The sequence below is a fragment of the Protopterus annectens genome, chromosome 1.part0 (genome assembly GCF_019279795.1).
Source record: "Protopterus annectens isolate FY-2018-M chromosome 1.part0, PAN1.0, whole genome shotgun sequence".
Classification (NCBI taxonomy): Eukaryota; Metazoa; Chordata; order Ceratodontiformes; family Protopteridae; genus Protopterus; species Protopterus annectens.
This window is the reverse complement of record NC_056725.1, coordinates 670,165,293-670,186,560: the sequence shown is the minus strand read 5'-3', so window position 1 is coordinate 670,186,560 and position 21,268 is coordinate 670,165,293. Positions and strand designations below refer to the sequence as shown.

The 21,268-nt window shown below is 36.7% G+C and overlaps 1 protein-coding gene across 3 annotated transcripts in view; it reads left to right on the top strand.

The window, feature by feature from the left end:
* PLEKHG2 (pleckstrin homology and RhoGEF domain containing G2) overlaps positions 1 to 17,005 on the top strand; it is a 1,701,404-nt gene extending 1,684,399 nt beyond the window's left edge. For all 3 annotated transcript variants that reach the window (XM_044062076.1, XM_044062085.1, XM_044062066.1), the window contains exon 19: positions 12,683 to 17,005. In XM_044062076.1, the coding sequence (XP_043918011.1) occupies positions 12,683 to 15,849 (3,167 nt within the window). In that variant the 3' untranslated portion in view covers positions 15,850 to 17,005. The remainder of the gene's footprint in view (positions 1 to 12,682) is intronic.
* The last annotated feature ends 4,263 nt before the right edge of the window (positions 17,006 to 21,268 follow it).

The following is a 21,268-nucleotide window of genomic DNA, read 5'->3' as shown; positions in this document are numbered from 1 at the left end:
AAATCCCACAATATACCAATGGAAAAAAAGGTCCAGTCGCCCAGACTTTTTTCCGTTGGTATAAAGTCCTCAAAATATAATTTTTTAAACTAATAAAAAAAAAAAGAAAAAAAACGGAGCAACGGAGACTGTCTTTTCTCCGTTGCTTCTGTTTCAAAGCATTGATGTACTGGGTATGCATGGGACGCAAGTCCCATACGCATGCACAGTACATCAACACAAGGAAGCAGTGTACCACAACCAGCGGAAGAACAGTAATGTGCCGTTATACAAAGGTATTATTTAAGAAAAGTAAGTGTTTTTTTTCTTAAATAATGCCATTGTATAATAACAATAACCAACTCTGTGGTTGTGGTATATTGAAATTTACCCATGGTTGGCTTTATTTAATCACTCGGGCTTCATCCTCATGATTAAACCACACCACCATGGGTAAATCTTCAATATACCACACCACATCATCGGTTATTGCTTTAATAATCACTCAGGAAATCCCACTGTCTTCAGTACTTCAGGTGAATATGGGACCCCAGAAATGCTTTTTCTACACCAAGGTTTAACATGTGAAGGGTCCTATTATGAAGTTTACATCCTCAGTCATTATTAAGGTCTTTACATTATTATTATTATGGTTCTTCTCTCCCACAAATCCACAACCAGTCCCAGTGAACTGACTGTGACACACCAGTGTTATATATTTTTGCTAACGTTGCCATGAATACTTTATAATCACAGTTTGGTATTGAAATTGGTTTGCAGGATGAGACCAGAGTTGGATCCTTTGCATCTTTAAATATCATGGAAATTATGGCATCACTCCATTAGGATAACAACTCTCCAATCTGTAGAATGATGTTCATTACTTTCCCCCACAGAGATTTTAACTTTTGTTGCCACATCCTCCAGTGGTATAGCGGGATCCCATCTGATTGTGTGGCATACTTCTCAACCTCTTAGTAAAAGAAATCTGAGCAAAGCCATAAATAATGAGGGATAGAAGGCCCAAAAATAGGGACAGATTTTAAATATTCCTCTTATATACTTAAAAAGGATAACATGTGTTGCCTTAGAATGCATTTTCTGAATGGTCTGAAGTCTGAAATTTAAATGTCTGTCATTATTTGGTAACTTCAATCCTCAGTAAGTTGTCAGAAAACCACACATTTTATAAGAACAGGCCAAAAATATGAGACAAAAAATCAGTGTGGTCTTATTTGATGAGTGTTCAGTACTGCTGACTTCAGTTCATCAGTAGAAATGGGCTTAACCAATTGCATTGCTTGTTCTTGACATCAAGCAGGCAGCACTAAATCACTCGCCCTTCTCTTCTTACTTCAGCCTGTTTCACAAGCAAGAGTGATTTAGTGCTGCCTGCTTGTTGTTGGAACATGCAATGCAATTGTACTTCTGTCAGTTATATGTTGTTTATCCAAATGTGCATGGTGGTGCACTGATCACATTATACAACAGCACATAATTGTAACTACCTCTCAAAATTTATAAATGTCAAATTGACCCAAGTTAATGCTGGAAATAGAGTGAGGACCAGACCAACAACCCTATCAACAAAATGAATAAATACATAATGAAGTCTCAGAACCACAAACTGATTTAAAAAGTTCCTCAATTACTCAATATTTTTCACAGTTTACATATCTGTTTTGTACATATTAATAATAAATAAATAAATATTATCATCAAATCTTTTAAAGATGTCAATATTTCCTCAGCATGCCTCAACAACCCTCCCTACCTGCTCATCTTTAATTATGTAAATATTTTGTTTCCACTTACTTGCCACCTTAACTGTAAAGATTTTAATGCTCTATGGTATCTACCAAAGTACAAGCCTCAGGAGATGACTTGGAACTGCAGTAACATCTTAAAGTGATCTTTCTGACTTTATTATATTCCACATTCTTTTCCCCGGATATGTAAGTAAGCATTGCATTATACTTTTTCAGACTCTGTCACCTTAATATGCATATTTCTCTCCTTACTGCAAATGTGTATGTTATTGCCCCAGAACAAACCCTCAAATTTACTGTTAAAGGTATCTCAAACAATTGATTGTAGGCTAACCTCTCCTCTAACTGTTCCTGTAATATCAGTGTACAGCATTTAGTAAATAAGTCTTTGGTTTGTTGATTTTGTAGGGTTCAGCAGTAATTCTCAGTGAGTCCCGTCAGTCCTTACCATAGTTTTGAGATTACTGCAGTGTGATACATTCATATTGATAGGCCATGATTTTGTGCTTTAACTGCATAATTATGCTGTCTGGTTTTGTATATTCTGTCCAATCAGGACCATGGAAAGAATCTCAGGAAGTAATAAGTGACATTGTTTACCACACTATTCTTTTCAATAAGTACCTAAGTGTCTGTAAGCCCAAAAAGCCAAAAAAATGTCAGTAGCTGACAAACTACTTTTCTGGGGCTACCATTTAAATGTGTTATCTGAACAGTAAATCCCAGTCACCATAAATGGAATAATCCATTTTTGGAACATCGTAAGTTTTACCCTTAAAACCTTTGATTCTCTTGATCAGCTCTGATGGGCACATGCCTGAAAACATTTGTGAAGCATTGCCCCAACACCATCTCCTTATTGCATACCTCCTTTGTCTACATTCCAAGGCTTCTTCAATACGCACAGAAAAAATCAAAACAGGAAAAGAGCTTCCCCTAATGACGAGCCCCTGCATAATCAAACCTGTCCTCACTCTTTTGTCACTACCTTGAAATTTTGAATTTTCTGCACTATTTAATCACTAAAAAGCAATTTCAGTTCAGGGTAAGCAACAGAAAAATAAATACAAAAACAAATCACGCACTAGACTGGCTGCATACCATATTACTTTAATATTAGGTTAAGTTCTTTTGTTCCTTTTCTCATTGGAACTTCTTCAGAACAGCCGTTATGTTATACCATATCCACATTATTTGTGTATTTCCTGCAATGTCAGTATTGCAGGTTTATAGTTTGTCAGCAAGGCAAATATTGTGTATATTTTAACAAGATTAGAAATGTAATTTACTTTCCATGTAACTGTGACATTACTACATACCTTTAAGTAATTATGCTACATTCAAAATTTCACTAACACTGCTACACCCCACCACCACTAGGTGACCTCTACCTCCAGCCCATAATACTGCAGCTTTGTTCCCACAACTCCTTTTATATGTCACATTAAACTGCAGAATTTGCTCCCTGCATTGACTGTATATAAATAAAGACTTCCGAAAACAAGTACAAGCCAAAAACATTTTCTGAAAAACTACATACAATTTTGTAATCGAGCAAAAACTGTCTTCCAATGTGTAGGATTTATTCCTAAAATTAGGCAATGATTTAACTCCAGTTACTTTTGTGACTAATAATCAACTTTGCTCAGTGAACATATTATAATAAACTAATTTTAAATGAGAAAATACACAACTGATTAATGTTTAAGTTAGTAGCTTGGAATTAATTTTTATTAACATATAGCCTATAAAGAACAATATTATTTACTAAAATCATCTTGATTTAAAACAATGAACATTACCATAACTGAAACATCACCATCAGCAGGACTTAAACACATACTCAACTGCCAAAAAGGAATAACAATGATCCTGAAGCATTAAGCAGTACTTAAATAGAAACTTGGTAGCACAGCAAGTGTTCCAGCAATGCAGATGCTACAAAAGGATCTGAAATGTATTGTGTGACAACCTGATTTGAAATAAAAAATCCATATTCAAGAGTCCGATAAACTTCACCATTTCTCCATATTCAAGAGTCTGATTAACTTCACCATTTCCTAGGCATTTCCCTACACAAGGTGTATTTATATAAATTGTTCCACAGAATCAAAAAGTCCTACTCTGCCAGAGATAGACATAAGCCACAAAATGTTTTGCACTGACAGAAGAAACATCATGACTCATTGACCCATAGCTTGCCATTGGGCAATTAATGTCACATGACCAACTTGCCATGAAAACCTCAAAGGCAGAGATATTATGTATGATAAGAACCTATGCAGCTCCTTATACTCATGATTGCTTTCTTGACAGTCATGCTGCCTCACTCCTCACTATAACTTACCTTTCCTCCTCCCCTCTTTGTCATTCTAACATATTAAGAATTAAACTTCTGAAGAAAAGCATTAACTTAATAGTTGAGCTATATAGCCATTATTCAGTTGTTGCACTTCTTAATGGGCAATACTACTTTGTATTCTGGTCATCTTCCATTTCAGTGCTGATCCTAATGTTAGGTTCTTGGGCTGGTCTTGAAGATCAGAAAGGTGCCATGTCCTCCCTTTGTAACCACTGCTTCTTGTGTATCCCAGTCCGGAATACTGCTAACTGCCTGTACCTCTAATGACCTCCTTGGTGTCAATGATTGTGAGGTTGGCATCCCTGCATACATTCTCATATATTTCAATGCTTTTTTTCACCTCTGCAAACAGTTTAACCCAACTGAGAGAAATAACATGGAGGAAGCAGGGTACAGCAGTTTGTACCAAAGTCTGTTCCAGTTTTATTCCTTCATTACAGGCAAAAAGAGATGCTTGCTTCTGTCTTGTTGATGCTGAACAATCATTCCCCAGAAATACTTTAATGTCTTCAGCTTATGACTCCTAATGGGGATTCCAGATAGCAGTAAGAAGCCTCCCCTTAAATGCAAATGTTTTTAATCTAACTAATATTTGCATTGGTCTTCTTAGCAGCTCATTCAACCTCTTGCATATAACCTGTAGGCCCTATTTATATGTGCATCATGTTCTGTGAGTCCTGCCCACCTGGATAGATGCTGCTGAGTGAATAAAGCATAGTTCCACCCACTGGAAACATCCACTATCGGTAGGATTGTTCTGCATGCTCAGTCAATTGTCTTTCATGAATAAGCCAAGTTTTTATCTTAAAACTCACCACTGTTTCTTCTATTTTTAATAATAGTACAGTTATTAGTAATACTTATATGTAATATATTGTTTATTTATATTTGTATTTTATTATAAGTTTATTTTTATTTGGTTCTGGGCTTATTTTTATATATGTGTGTGCGTGTTCCTTTTACTATGTTGTTTTATTTTAACTGTATCTAGCTATTTAATAACCCGTGTGATTTTAAGGATGTGCATGCTTGGCTGGTGTAAATATTTAAACACTATGATGATAATGACGTGTAGTTGCACTGAGAAAGAGTTTTGTAACTCAAAAGCTTTGCTGTGTTTTATTATTTTACTCATTAAAATAGTGTTTGGCATTGAGCTCTTGTTGCTTTTTCTTGGATTTTCTTCTATTTTTTATTATGCTGCTGCAGATCTTAAACAGCATTGGAATGTTCATGTAAGTTAGACCCCATCATGGCCTCTCTAATGACAGCTCCTGACATGAAATCATCTAGATTAGAATTCACTTTTATAGCTAAGCAAAAATAACCTTGTTTAGTAGGACCACAGAGTCCATAGCAGCACTAGTATTGTGGTCAACCTGCTGCTGATGTGCAAAAGCCTGTTGTACTATCATCACCATATGGTTAGTTAGTATACTTATCTGAGTTTAGCAACTGGGAGACAATTTGCTTTCCATTCTTTTTATTACTGGCACCAGTACAAGACATGTACAATGCTGTTAATTCATTCACTATGAGGATATGTCCCTAATATACTTTATGAGAAGGGAGACAGAATGCTAGGATCCTTGCTTCTGCTTGCAGCATCATTGCTAAAAGTCCTGCAAAAATATAATTTTTAATGCATTTTGGGGTATTGCTGATCTTCCCTTATCAATCTCCTCCATTTGCCGAGCTATTTGACGCTGTGATCTTTTGTTCTAGAAATGAAACCCCATTTCAAGATATTGTTAGTTCTAGGACAATCAGACATGAATAAGATTTTATGCGCTAATAAGATAGGAGTATGCAAGTGGCAGTGAATGCCTGCAAATCACAGTTTAGGTGAGTTTTTCTTGCAATTACAGTTCCTTTTGGAGACAAAGTGAGAATAAGTTCCTTCTTGAATGCATCTTTCATGCTGCCATTCAGAATCACTGGGGACCGTGCTATATTTCCACCAACATAATTACTAGAGTGGGAATCTCTATAAGAGTTGTGACTTCAGGATTTTGGAACCTATAACTGCCAGTTTGTCTTACATTTTTGTTTAGTGTGCTCTACTCTATAAATTTCTGCCTAGGAAGACTACTTTTCTGTGTACAGAAATTGAAAGGCAATCTTAACTCTTGTTAAGTGCGGCTTACATTTCAAAGTAGGTCAGTACAAGGCAGCTAACAGGTTGTAGTGGTAAGTTCTAAGAGCTGACCTGAGTTACAAATCTAGCATATTTATTATAAATCTGTTCTAGTTTGCTTAAATTACCAGATGATAGACCAGTGTAAATGAAGCAGCATGCAATTCATTTTATTATAAGAAAGAACTAAGTTTGGATCTAGAGAAGGAGGGCAGATAGGCTCAGATTCTACTGATAAGCTACTGAGCATTCATTTCATTGCTCTTTCTGATGCAAGGTATCATTTACTTCTCCAGTGACAGAATGGTGTCCAGTAAGATTCCACCGTATTCTAGTTGCACAACACAATTTATCTTTTTAAATATTACTCTTTGTTAAGTGAGATGGTATATAGCACTGAAAAGCCTAAATTGACTAAAACTGGCTCATTAACTAACATATACACAGCCTCTTGCCACCTATAAAATTATCCAGCATCCATCTACCTGTCCAGCACTAAAAAACATTCCATACAACTATGTTCCTCGTTGGTCATTGTGATTCAGTAATCAAAAACTCCTGTCTGTCTAAAAACCTAGCAAATCTGCTGGGCACTGTCTGTACTCATATACGTTTGCTAAGGCCTGGAACTCTTACTTGTATTCATCAGGTCTATACCCTCCATCCCATCTTTCAAAACCACTTTGTAAGACTTCCTATCTAAAATCTGGCTGTGTTCTTGCTCAAAACTGGGATAAGCTATATTCCTAATTATACCATGACCCCCCATTAATATTCCAAAACGTGCACGCTGATTGGCCAGCGTGCACATTGTAAATCGAGTTATAGTACTGGAAAAAGGTCCGGTCGCCCGGACTATTTTCCATTAGTATAACTCTATTTTTAAAACACTGTCTCGCTATGTTAAATGGGTTTAACATAGCGAGACAGCTTTAAAATAAGCAACGGAGATCTCCGTTGCTTATTTTAAAGCTGTCTCGCTATGCTAAACCCATTTAACATAGCGAGACAGTTTTTAAAAAAAGCAACGGAGAAAGCAAGATCTCCATTGCTTTTTTTACTGTTTCGCTATGTTAAATGGGTTTAACATAGCGAGACAGTTTTAAAATAAGCAACGGACAACTCCGTTGCTTATTTTAAAGCTGTCTCGCTATGTTAAACCCATTTAACATAGCGAAACAGTAAAAAGCAACGGAGATCTTGCTTTCTCCGTTTCGCAGCTCTGATGTACTGCGCAGGCGCACAGTACATCAGAACTGCCGCGGATGCCAGACATCTGCGGAAGGGCAGCAAACAGGCATTATACTATGCCATTATTTAAGAAAAGTAATAGTTTCTTTTCTTAAATAATGTCATGGTATAATAGCAATAACCCACTTCTGGGTGTGGGTAATGCTGTATTTACCCATGGTTGTCTTTGTTTGGTCCCGAGGGCGAAAACCACACCAACCGTGGGTAAATCCAGCATTACCCACACCCAGGCGTGGGTTATTGCTATAATGTGAACAAGTACCTTTTCATTCCTTACACCCCTGTTTTTCCTCACTTCATATTGCAATTCCTGTTTGTATTACACTAACTTACCTTTAATTTCTCTACAAACTGTCTAAAATTTCTATAAATATTAGATGTTAGTCATATACCTTGAATCGATTATTAACCAATGTTTTTATATTATGTCTAACTTGTTATAATTATTTGAACTGCAGATGTTTTTGTTTCATTTATGAAGATTGTATAATTTTTGTTCTTAAAATGTTTTGTAATAATTTGAAGCTTTTCTCTTCAGGCCTCCACTGAAAATCGGCTTCTACCCACTCAGATTTTACCAGTAATCAAATGTCAATAAATAAATAAATAAAACATGCTGGCTGCTTGCTCAGAGGGGTAAGACTATGAGGTGTAGTTCCTGTAATACAGGGTTTGATTCCCTTTGCCCTCATTTGTCTGACATGTCACCTTGAACAATTTACTTAATCAGGCATTGCTGCTGGGTTGCCTCTGAAAAGAGACTGTCTGCCCAGATGGCCTCCTTGGTTAATAAATGGGTAGTACTATGTAGGGCTGTATAGCAGTACAAATGAAATTGATTTACAATTTACTGTCTGCTGGGATTTACTCTGTCACTTATTAAGTACATGTGAACCTGCCTGTAGTTTTTGGACCTTGTTATGAGTCTCAGCTGACTTCCGAATATCTGAATCATCAGTATATGGCATCTCATCCACTTTATTGCACTATGCAGGCAGTGGTTTGGCAAATGCTGAGCAAAAGTGACCCAATTATAGATCTTTGAGGCACACCTTTGTTTCTCAGGATGTTCACAACTCCATTTGATCCTGCAGAACCTTCCAGTCCTGGTGCAGACTGAAATCTGAGATATTTGTGGATAGTACAAATATAGCCTGAATAACAGAGTATATTTAAGAATAGATGTAAGAATCTTTTTTCATCTTCTTAATGTGGCATCTCATACAAATATATTTCACATGCATATAGGAATTTATATATTATATTTATGATTGATCTGCATTGCATATTTTAACTTGCATTTTGTATATATCTTTTACTTTTCTCAGTGCACTCTGACTTGATTCTTTAACCTCACCCTATCTGCATTCAATCTTGCAATTATCTTCTGAATTTTGCAATATACTCATTTTATATATAATATTGTTGTTTGAAACATCGTGATATATTCACTGGTCTTTCAGTTTGCATCATGGCTGAACAGGGTCAATACCAGTCCACGTACTAGGTGAACAAATAGTAAATAAATAGTAATAGGCTGGAGAGGCTAAGATGGGATAATAACAAGGAAACAACTCTAGATAGGAAAGGAACACAGATAGGTTGGAGTTTGCCACATTTCTCAAACTATGCTTTGGCCTTCAGTATTGCATAATAGATTCAAGTGACTGTCAGAAGGGAAAAGTGCACAAAATGTAACAACACAGGATTGTAAGTACTGTGAGGATAAAGGTTCAAGTAAATGGAGGATATATGAAAGGAGATACTAAGGCAGAATGGAGGGGTCACTAGCTATACTGAAAGGCATCAAATGGAGACAGTGAACATGAATGAAAACGTCTTGGAGAAAAGGGGCAGAGTATTTTCATGTGTTGTAGATGTAGCTCTTCTTCCCTAACTCTCTGTTCATCTGTCTGTCCCTCCACTTCTGAACATGCGCTGCCCTGCACAGACATCTTTCTTTAAAGATGAGAGATAAATTATCCACCCTATTACAAATGAAGACATCATCAAATACATGCTCAGAAACATGCTACTAGATTGGAAGTAAGACACCAAACACAAACCCTTGTAAGAATGGGCATGTGTTCATTATCAAATGATGCCAAATTAACTGCATGGTCATCTACATTACTGATTTATTAATTTAGTTAATGTGCTGATACTGTGCAACTAGTAATATTAGATGAGAGTATTTTTTCTGCTGGCAGCCATCAGTCAGTTACAACAGACACCATATTCTGTTTGATAGTCTGCCTCACAGGCACCAAATTTATTTTAAGTTAGCTGCTATGCAAATCCATATCTCTCTTACACAGTGGAGCATGGCAAACCAAGCCTTCAGACCATCACCGACTCAACCAGCCTGAAAGCCAAGGCAGACGTAAACTTAATAACTATATTTTACACTCCACAATTTCCTTCCAGTCCTGACCTTCTGATTGGTATGACTAGAGCATCCAACTTGTCTAAATTCCCAACTTTTCAGGAGAAAGTGAACAACTGATAAAACCTTGTAGGCACACAGGAAAAATACTTCATAATGACCTTTGTAATCACCCATCTCAATCAATAGGTCATTCTCCCCTCTTTCCTTTTCTCTACCTCCTGTCCTGGCTCCTGCATACACAAATGCTTAGGCTGATTGAGTGTCTTACTGGAATTAATATCAAACTGGTCCTTTCTTCCAGGGTCCCCTTTTATGACCTTTCTCCCAGCCATCTTCTTTCTAAAATATGTATTTCATACTTTCCAGGCTAACCAAACTTTGCTTTAACTACTTTAATTGTCAGGGTCTACTTTAGTACTCTCCTATCATGTGTTTGGCAGTACCCTGTATAGCCTTGTCCGTATGTTCTAACCTCATCCCTAGTCTCCTGCTGCTCTCCCTCCCCTCCTGGCATGCTGTACTCCCAGGTCAGGATGTACTTGAACCAGTAGCACACCTCTCATTCTCTCTCTCTGCCTGTTTGCACTGCTTCAGCCAGAGAAATGACACCACCACTCTTCTTTAAATAGACACCAAACATGAGCTCTTAGAAGAAATTGCTGAAGCTATGCACTAACTAAATGTTCAGCTTTATTACTTTATTTACTGATTTAATCAATACTGCCTATGTACACAATGGCAAACCTGGATTGCATTAATTTTGAAGGCTGAAAGAAAGTTTAGAGATCGGCCACAGGTTACCTTTCACATGGTATCATACCTCAGACAGAGCACCAGTAAGTATATTTCCATATACAGCTTCTTTCTAATCCTGACTTATAGTTCTTACTACATCTGATTGTTCCCCTTTCAGATGAACTCCATCGTCAGCACCCCTCCTTGCTCCCCTTCTCCACTTATTTGGACAGCTTGGAATTTGTGCTACTGCTCCTGGTGACAGAAGGAATAGAGGGTCATTGAGTCATGACTGTCTGTGAGTGGGCAGTGGGTGTCTGTGTTGGACCTTCCTGACTGGTCTGCTTGCTATTTAAGGCATCTACCATTAAAAGACTGCAACAATCCTACAGGCCCCTGCCTTATCTGGGACAAAAGTATTGATCAGCAAAGAGTCTGTGGCCTGCTTCTCAGCTTGGGATTGGTGCTACTGATTTGCTTCTGATAACAGAAGAAGCAAAGAAGCATTGTATGCCAGAAGCATGATGCTGTGGTGAGACCAGCACTAGAAGCAGCCAGGTAGGAGCCAATTAGGTGATTCCCCAGTATCCATCATTCCTGAAAAAGCTAATTATTTCTTTTAGATAAGTTCTGCCTAACTACTAAGCTATTGTCTAACCTAATTTCAGAATATCTCCCTTAACACTTCATCCATAAATCGCCAAGGTCCACTTTAATAATTTCCCCTCAAGTGTTTGTCAGTACCCTATATAGACACAGGCCCTTTGAGTTGATGTTTTTCTTGTAAAAATACCCTTGAAATTTCAGCAATAGCAAGTTGCACACGAGCCAAAAAGTTTGTGCACTGACAAGCCCTGCTCCTAGAGTTGTAAACCAGGTACTCCTGACTGTACTCTATATTATTATTATTATTATTATTATTATTATTATTATTATTATTATTATTACCACAACCATCTAATCAATAAAAATGTTACTTTAATAAAAATGATAAGATAGCATATGTTTCTCCCCCTTTTTAGTCAGAACTTGTCTTTCATCTTTGGCACTTTTTTCATTAGTAAGGATTTTTATACTTACAGTTTAACCACCTCTCTTCACAGGCTCATCAATGTATTTTTGACAATGTGCATTTAGCTTTTGTGATAGCAATGTAGGTAAACATTGACATACTCAGCTATAGCAATGCTGCATTTTGGGTGTAGTCTTTGTGGGACTGCACTCAGCGGACTGTGGGAATTTGCCATTTTCCCAACTGTTGTACGATCACAGATTTAGAAGAGTTAGAATATCTAATTTACATGGGGTGTGGGGGTACAGGGGGACTCTTGCCCTCCCAAAAACACTGTTTTATTTTTTATTAAATTGTATTTTATTTGTTTTAATTGTTGTAGATTAAATGGTTTTATATGTATGTGAGTTTAGACATTTCAATATATACATATATATATATATATATATATATATATATATATATATATATATATTATGTGTATATATATATATATATATACATATTTGCACATACATGTGTGTGTATGTATATATATATATATATATATATATATATATATATATATATATAAAATACATACACACACATACAGACACATACACACACACACACACACACACCACACACACACACACACACACATATATAAAATACATAAGTACATACACACACACACACACACACACACACACACACACACACACACATGCACACACACACATAAACAAAAAGTTAGAAAACTTATCTTTTCTGAAATATTTTCTACATGTGAAAGAAGTGAATTACCTAGCATCTCTCATTTGTTCTTTGAAACTGTACTTTACTACCCCATTGAGAGGTAAGGCTTTGTAAATTATGATAAATGAAAGTTCTTTAACTGTAACTCCCTATCAAGGAAAGTCATACATAAAGCCTTGTTTTTTAAATTGATTCTGCTTTATTTAAAAAATAAGTCTAATGCTTGCATTACTTTGCAATGATAACACTTTTCAGAACTGACATTTTCATAGTTACATTTGGCAAATTCTTTCTCACTCTGTTTTAGGTAACAGGAGGAATTTTGGGGAACCCCAAATTTATGGACACGTCCTCATCCATGATACTCCACAGGTATACCACATCCAAGAAAATACATCACTGATCACTGCAGCTAAGGAGAGTACCCATGACCTAGAAGAAGGCAAACAGAAGTTTCTGACATGGTCTTTCAGTGCCAGTGATCTGCCTCTGGAAAACACCAAGATAAAAGAGGAGTACATTCAAAGAGACTGCGGTATGAAGTCAGTGAGTTCACAATTACTAAGGCAGTCCAATTTAAGTAAACAGACTGTGTCCCACTACCTTGAATATTCTGAGACTTCATTTACTAGCAAAGAAACCATATTGCAGCAACATCACACTTCTGAAGAGTCAAGCTATAACCTTGTAACTTCAGCGGTAGTGAACAAGGCTCCAATCAATCCCGCTGAGTTAAGTTCAGAAGCAGTGGAGGAAGCTGCAGACATTCCTCTTCCTCATACAAATTTAACAGACTTTGGAAATACCAGTACTGCAGTAACATCTTCTTCAATAAGTAAATCAAAAGTAGTACTTTCTTCATCCTCATCATCATCATCATCAACGAGCAGTACAGATTCTGTAAATGAAACAATTATTTCAATAGGTGACCGACATGTAAATCAGACAGAACATTTAGTAACAGTTTTTGAATGTTCAGCATTGTTGGAAAATGTAGGCCTGCACGATGAAGGGCAAGACAAATGTAAGCAGAAAGTCAAAGATGGGATAGCAGAAGTGGCATGTGAAACACAACAACAGGTTAACTTAGTACCAACAGAGTTACAGCTTCCTGTGATGGAAATACATTCACCCCAACCTGCACCCACAATCCCAAAAAACATGACTAATGAATCATCACCAGTTTCTTGTGAAAGTACAGACAAATGTACACTTCAAAACTGCTCTGAAGAATCTGATATCAGGATTGTCTCCATTTGTTCCTCTTTGCACCAGCCAAGTACATCACTGAACCATGTGGACATCAGTGAAACAGAAATTCATGTCGCATCTGTTAACAATGAATACATGCAAGAGCAACTAACATCAGACTTCGCCAATTTACAATCAGATTCGCAGTCCAAAAATTTCCCTGCAAAAGAAAAGTTGTCATTTTCTCGGCCTGTGTCAGAAGCAGTTTTAAGTACTATGTCTAACAGCAATGGAAGCATGACAACTGATGCCTCACTATGTCAGGCATTAGAAAGTGAATCACCCATACTTTCATCAACCAGGAATGAAGAAATAACATTAGCAAATCCAGAAGAGTCTGAGATTCCAGCAGACCTTTCACATCTTCACTCAAAGAAACACTCCTTCAGTTCATGTTCACCTTCTAGGGATTGTTCAGGTCCTGGCATGCAGGGAAACAGTAAAACAGAAGCACCAGAATTAACTGCATGCACCCCAAATGAACAGCCTTCATTACTAAATAACATTATAACTGATCAAACAGCACTAAGTCCACAGCTTCAACCACCTGGTTTGCAATCATTAGACCTCAGTGACAAAATTAAAAATCTGAATGCAATTTTAGCATTATGTTCTAACCAGGAAATTCAACTACCACTTTTAAGCTCAGATGCAAGTCATCAGTCTCCTGCAGTTCGCAAAATGCCTTCCTCTGGATCTGCTGCCATTTCAAAGTATTTAAAAGCATCTGGATTTACCAAGAACTTTGTAAAATCACATACTTCTCCTCAGCTGTCTATTCTGAAAAATATAGTGTCATTTGAAACAGCAAAAAGGTCATTTGAAGAGGAAATTACTGCATCCCAAACCAATCAAGTATCACATTGTGATTCAACTGTTGTTATTACTTCACATTCTGATTCAGAAACAAAGAAAGTACAGGATAAGGCTGCTACAGCTTCTGACCAAGCTTTACATGTTCTTATGGAAAATGCAGATAAAAATGTTGAAACTTCTTTGTCTCCAGGTAGCAACAAAGCATCAAGAAAATGTTTTGAAAGATTTACATCTGATCCTTCCTCATGTGATAGTTCAGCAAACCTTTCACCAGTTTCACCGTCAGTATTTCATCCATTATGTTTTCCTGCAAAGAAAGTCAGTAATTTATCTGGTCAGTCACTGCATTTAGCTTCATCTGATACTGTGGAGGTGGCATCTTCCCATCCCCTTTTCAGTCAGAGCCTGTCTACAAATCACACGAAGTACAGGTCTGGCGACAGCTATATGTCTGCCTCAGAACCAAGCTCAAGAGTCCAGTCACCATCACCTCTGTATAACAGAGTCTGTTCACCCCCACCAGACTGTAGCAGTGCAAACGGCAAGCTATCTTATTCTTCATTTGCTGGCTCCAGACCACGGACATTTACTCCATTATCAATAGGATTAACAAGTCCATCAGCCAAACCTTCTGAAAGCTCTTCTAAAACAAGCCTGAGACGTCGAATGATGTCTCCTCCTATACTGGGCTCACAGCAAAGTATATGGCCAAGCAGTTTATCTGAAAATATCAGGAGACCAAGAGGTAATAGTCTGCCTTCAGTTAATGACAATGGCCATTCTTCTTGCTTTTCCCCTATTGGAAGACCTTCACTAGGTGCTGAACAAGGAAGTGGGTGGCTTTGCAAGATGGAAACATTAGGTGGTTTTCATTATGGCAGTACTGGTACTCAATCAAGCAGGCAAGGAGCATGTAAAAATACTATTGGCTCAGAAGAGTTGTCTGGCCTATTCTGGCCACATGTTCGAGATCTTAGGACTAAGTACGCAGTACATGAATACAGAGAACAAGACAAGCTTCATTTGAGGGAACATCAGGAGTCATTTGTTGGAACAAGACTGCTAAAATCATCAGAAAGTAGCACATACCAGTCAGAGGCTACTGTTCAGAAAAGTTCATCACAACCTGCAACTAACAGCACTTCAAGTTCCATAACTGAAGAAAGAGATAATGGTGCTGTGAACATGAATGAATCTGCAGACTGCATGAGAAACCGAGAGAAAGGGATCCCAAAGGCCAGCTATGCCACCACAGTCAATATTCAGATAGGTGGCAGTGGACGCATCGCCTCTTTTAGTAATGTTCAGGTTAGTTTGACACAACCCTTTCTAGCAGCCCCTGAAGAGAAGAGTATGAGAAAGATCAATATAAATTCAAGCAACACAGATACTTCACAAAAGACATGATATTATCGACTTTATTTAATATATGACATTAAGTCTAGAAAACTTCATTTCTTAAGTATCTTCAGTCTTATAAGCACACAGCAAAAATGTACTTTATTAACAACTTTAAAATGTGTGTCTTTGTCAAAGCTTCTGTTTTCAGAATTTTCCAAGTATTTCCTTATTTCATAAACGTGAATCTGCTGACTTAGACTTGGTACTTATGGGATATGAGACAAGGGGCTGTTTTCAATGGCAACACTGCAGATCCATGGATTCCTCCCTGTATTCTCTAATTTTGCAGTAAGGACAGTAAATGTAAATGATGTAAACATCAGACGGTACTAAAGTATTTGACTGTGAACATCAGATCCCTGTAGAATTGCACTTGTGTTTCAAAAACCATGGTCAAGAAAGTGTTAGCTGACCTATTATGACCTCAATTTTTAACATTCTTCCTGAACAAGGGATCTGCCCATCTTCTTTTTCTGAACTGCAGAATTGCTTGGGAAAGATAAATAAGAAAGACCAAAATAAGATGATTTCATTACAAACTGTTTGCCTTTCTGATGTACATGATTGTCTGAATGGACTTAAACTGCCATTATGCACTGCAGGGATATAAATCTTTTCATTTTTGTAAGGGAATGCAATGCAGTTGTATGTCTGTTGTAGTATGTTCCACATATGTTGCTTATGTTTATGTGGCCTGTAGAGCTATTCCTATTCTTACAACAGATACAGGACCAACTGCAATCATGTCAGAGCTTTTTGTCTAAACTTTAGCTAAGTCTGTGCGAAAAAAAAAAAAAAGCAGACAAGAAAAATTGTGGTTGCATACTTATTTGTTGTACCAATGTTTACTAATGATATATGTAAATAAACAGTCACACATGGAATATTTTGTAAAACAAAATTATTTCCAGTATGTATTCTTTTACAGAACTGACTGCATTACCACTCTGTGACAATTATATCATTAAAATATTATTTAGTATAGATATCTATCAGATGCAAATACAAAAAGAAGTGAACACATATGATAAGTTGGATATTATGTGCAGCTAACTGTCCTTTATTATGGTACTCTCATCTGGGCATTGCAGGCAGGTTTCCTAAGTTTATTTCAAGAGGAACAAATGTGATCTGTGTAAGATTAAAAACCTTTGTTTATTCAGTTAGGTGTTTTTTTTATTACTGATATGACTCTTACATATGTACTGTTCCTGTCACTGGCAATTGATGAGACACTGACAGACTGACAGTTAACTTTTCTCATACCATAAATGGCATTTCAGAACTCTATCCTTACATTAATAGGGAAAAGATAGCACAGAGATAAACCAGCAAGCTAACTTTCCTGAACAGTTGCTTTTTATACCCCAGATCGGACTTTCATTATTTTCAAATAAATGGAGCTGGTTTTCTTACAGGGCTTAAATGCTTGTTTTCTGTAGCTGCCTTTGTTTTTTAAACAGGAAACATCTTTATTGAGTATCATTTATGACACAGGCAATCATACATTTATGTAAATGAAAACAAACCAAATTGACATATTTCAGTTGCAAATATTATATATATCACGGTCAGTCAGACCTCTCATAGCTCATTCAATTCCTGCCTTCCCTTAAACCTCATTCCTCATCCAAAGCATGTATTGTTCCCACAATTCCTGTGTTTTTTCCTATATAGTTAGCTCCTACCCTTTTCTAAAATCCCACTTACAGTTGTTTTATCTGTATTACTATATTCACTACTTTTAGTACAATTGGTTTAAACATTGATTTCTATTTTCTAGTAATTGCTTTTTTGGCAGCCACTAGAATTAATCCCATCAAGGTCTTATTATGTCTAGACAACTGAGATCCTGTATCACAGCTTAAAAATAATTTCCTTATTACACCAATTTGTTCACCCAGTATTTCTGACAGTGTAGTCTGCGGGAAATGTTTAAAGTCTGCCAAGTCATTACATTCAAAAAATGTGTTTCCAATTGTCTTATTATTCCTTATCACAGCTCCAACATTTGCATCTACCTAAGGAAAAATTCTTTGGAATCTACTTAGGGTATGAAAATTCTCTCTAGCTACCTTGAGGTGATGGCTTAAAAAAATGAATATTTTTTATGTCTGTCTTTTCTAAGACTGTGCTGTGATGCTATAATAAGCCAATGTATTTTTGTACAGATAACATAAGAAACATGGGTCACTAGAAAAAGGAGAACACATTTTTAAATGGGAAGACATATTTCTGGAGCCCTAATCCATAGACTTACAGGTAAATGTCTACCCCAAAGTTAAAACTCACATCCAGCACTTATTATTAATGACAGTCCTCAACACATGTGATTCATGTGCAATAAATGATAATGTCGTTTCATAAAAGATACTAATACTAAAACAATGGACTTCATTCTTTTCATTGTGCAAATAGTATACATCTGTGAATTCACCACCAAAATTTTCATTAGCATAAATTCTATTAAAACAAAATATCCAAATTATTCATTGAAAATGCACAACAGTGGCACTTAAGGAAGACGTATGATAGAAGCTGACAACTGCATGCACAAGTAGAATAGGGCACCTCGGATGCAAATACATGGCATAAAGCCATCCGGAGAATTCCAACAACAACCAGAGACATTTATTTATATTGTTACAGCTTTGCCGAAATATAGAGACTGTCAGCCCCTATTACCTTTGAAACATGAATGACAGTGCCTTTGCCATATTGTGGCAAGTACTATTAGTATATTACAGTGATTCTCCTTTGTGACTGCAGTAAGACAGATAGCATCAGATGAAAAAAATGTAAAAACTTCACACTTTTACTAATAAGACTGATAGGAATGTTTGCTTTTATGTGCAAAAACTTCTTTACAAGTTGAACACAATCATATATGAAACCATATGTCTTGAAAACTTTAGAATACTCATTACTAGACTGTCAGAATGCAGTAACTCTGACAAAGCAGGCAACCAATCATTCCTGCTGCCCTGGCATACAGCTGTTACTTTGTGCATGTTCTGTGCTCAGCAAACATTGGAGACATAAAGGGGTTTCTCTGAGATGTGCTGCAACCTTAGCTATGAGCCCCCCACCTATGAAAAATAAAGTGCGGCTGCTAAAAACAAATAGAAAATCTTGAAACTGTTTCTAATGGCACTAAAGAATTACTGCAGTATGACTTCGCCTCCTGGGCCCCTGTAATAGGGGTACACCTCTATTATTTATGTACCAAAAAAACAAACAGGGAGATGAACTGAGAGTGAACAGACGTAACTAAAAACTGTGAACTATTTTGTGGTTTTCTATTATTTATGTACTAATTCTGAGATCACAGTATCCCATAGTCGATGGAGTAATGTAAGTACTGTAGCCTTGGACCTAGTATCTGCGTGTTTGGTGCCACCATTCCAGGGATCTCATCTGTGTGCCATGGAATCTCAACAGCAACTCAAAATTAAACAGCAAGCAGCTCACAACTGTAGAAATTAATTTCTGGATACTACTCTGTATGTGACCTGGTTAAATGCCTACAGGTCTATTGCATTTTCTTGTTTAATTAACTGTGATAGGTGGGCTATTGGTAGGGCAACACAGAACAAACTTGAAAACTGTAGTGGCAGATATCAGCCATGAGTTGATAAAAGCATGACTGATTTCTTTTTGGCAAACAGAAAAGTACTTTGTCTGGCTCTATTTCATATGACCAAACATCTCAAAGAAAATCTCATCCAAACAATGGCCTGATACATTTGAATAAGATGCATCTCATAGTCTGTGTCTTATGTTTGTCTGTGTGCATAGGTGTTTGGTTTTGTGTGCATATTTGTGTATATGTGTATGTATAAACATCTAAGTGACTATATTTGCTTAAATGTGGGATGGCTCATCTTTGTGTTCTGTCAGGTGATCACCCAGAAATCAGTGCTCAGCTATACTTCCCAAATTACCACCTTGCTTCTTCAGCTTAATTGACATATCATGTTGTTTATTTTCATCTCTGTTGCTATTACTTAAAAATCAGATACACTAAAATGCAATATGTCAAATAATTTTGCAGACGTTCTGCCAAATAAAATGGATATGAGTGACTAACACACCAACCCAGTAATTAAAATTTAAATAAACTACTAAATCATTTCTATGCTCCATTGCAGAAAGGTATTGCTAAACAGTAACAGACTATTGCTGCCTCAGCCTGTTAGCCATTTTAGCATCAAACTTAAATGTCTCATTTCTCAAAAGATGCTAATCTATTCAGGTATACTTTTAGTATATATTTTATAATCGTCTTCATTGTTAGGATATTGAAGGAGTTTGTTTTGAAATAATGATAAAGCTTCATTTAATTACAGTGTTTAGGTATATTAGAAATGTTGTAGGTCCACTGAGGTAAGGGAACACTACTCCAGCTCAGGTCACGGCGAGTCTGAATATTTATTTTTGGATAATTCGTTTTATTGCGTTATACTCATTGTGGCATAATGGTAACGGAACAAACTGACATCATTTCATTTGTTTTATACTATGCTTATACTACGGGCCCTCTTTACATGTTTTGTACATGCTTGTTTTCATTTTGTTAGAGTATGGCATGTTCTATAATCTGCAAAGATTTATCTGCCTCATGACTTAATTTCACATTTATTCGACCAGATTTCAGAATAATAGCTCAAAACAGAATATTGTTCAGATTAATAAATATTTAGAAATAATGCACTGCACACTGGAGATAAATGTGCATTATACATAACTGAGATTTAGACAATTTAATTTGCTAAATATAATAAACTGATTACTAATCATATAAGTTTTGTGGCATATATTCCTTACTGATAAATTTGTATTAATGAAAATAATTAATATCCATCTCTTGCCTCAAGAAGCACTGACTGCATATACAACTACAGAGAGAGAGAGAGAGAGAGAGAATGCTAATTGAAAGAAACAAGTTTTGTTGTTGACATAGCTAAGAAAATGTCTCTGCACAAATATTGCTCTATTTTTCATCAGAGTGAAAAAAATATCGATTTTAAGTACCTGCTAGAGGTATAATGAGGAAAAAGGATGTTCAGTACATACTTTGAGCTTTTATGTACTTCTGACTCTATATTTATTGCTGTCTTTAATCCCCCCAAGGGGAATGATGGGAAACTAGCTGAATAATTTACTTTTGATAGTAGCCTTGCTGCACCTCTCACGATCATCCCGCCACACGCTGCACTGGTTGCAATCACCTGACTTCACTCATCAGAGACATCTGACTGCACTTATCACAGTCATCTGACTTCATTGGTCACATACATCTGGTTACAGTGGTCACAGTCATCTAACTGCACTGGTCCCAGCTATCTCGTGGCAGTGCCACAATCATCTGACTGCACTTGTCACAGTCATCTAACTGTACTGGTAACAGCTATCTCGTGGCAGT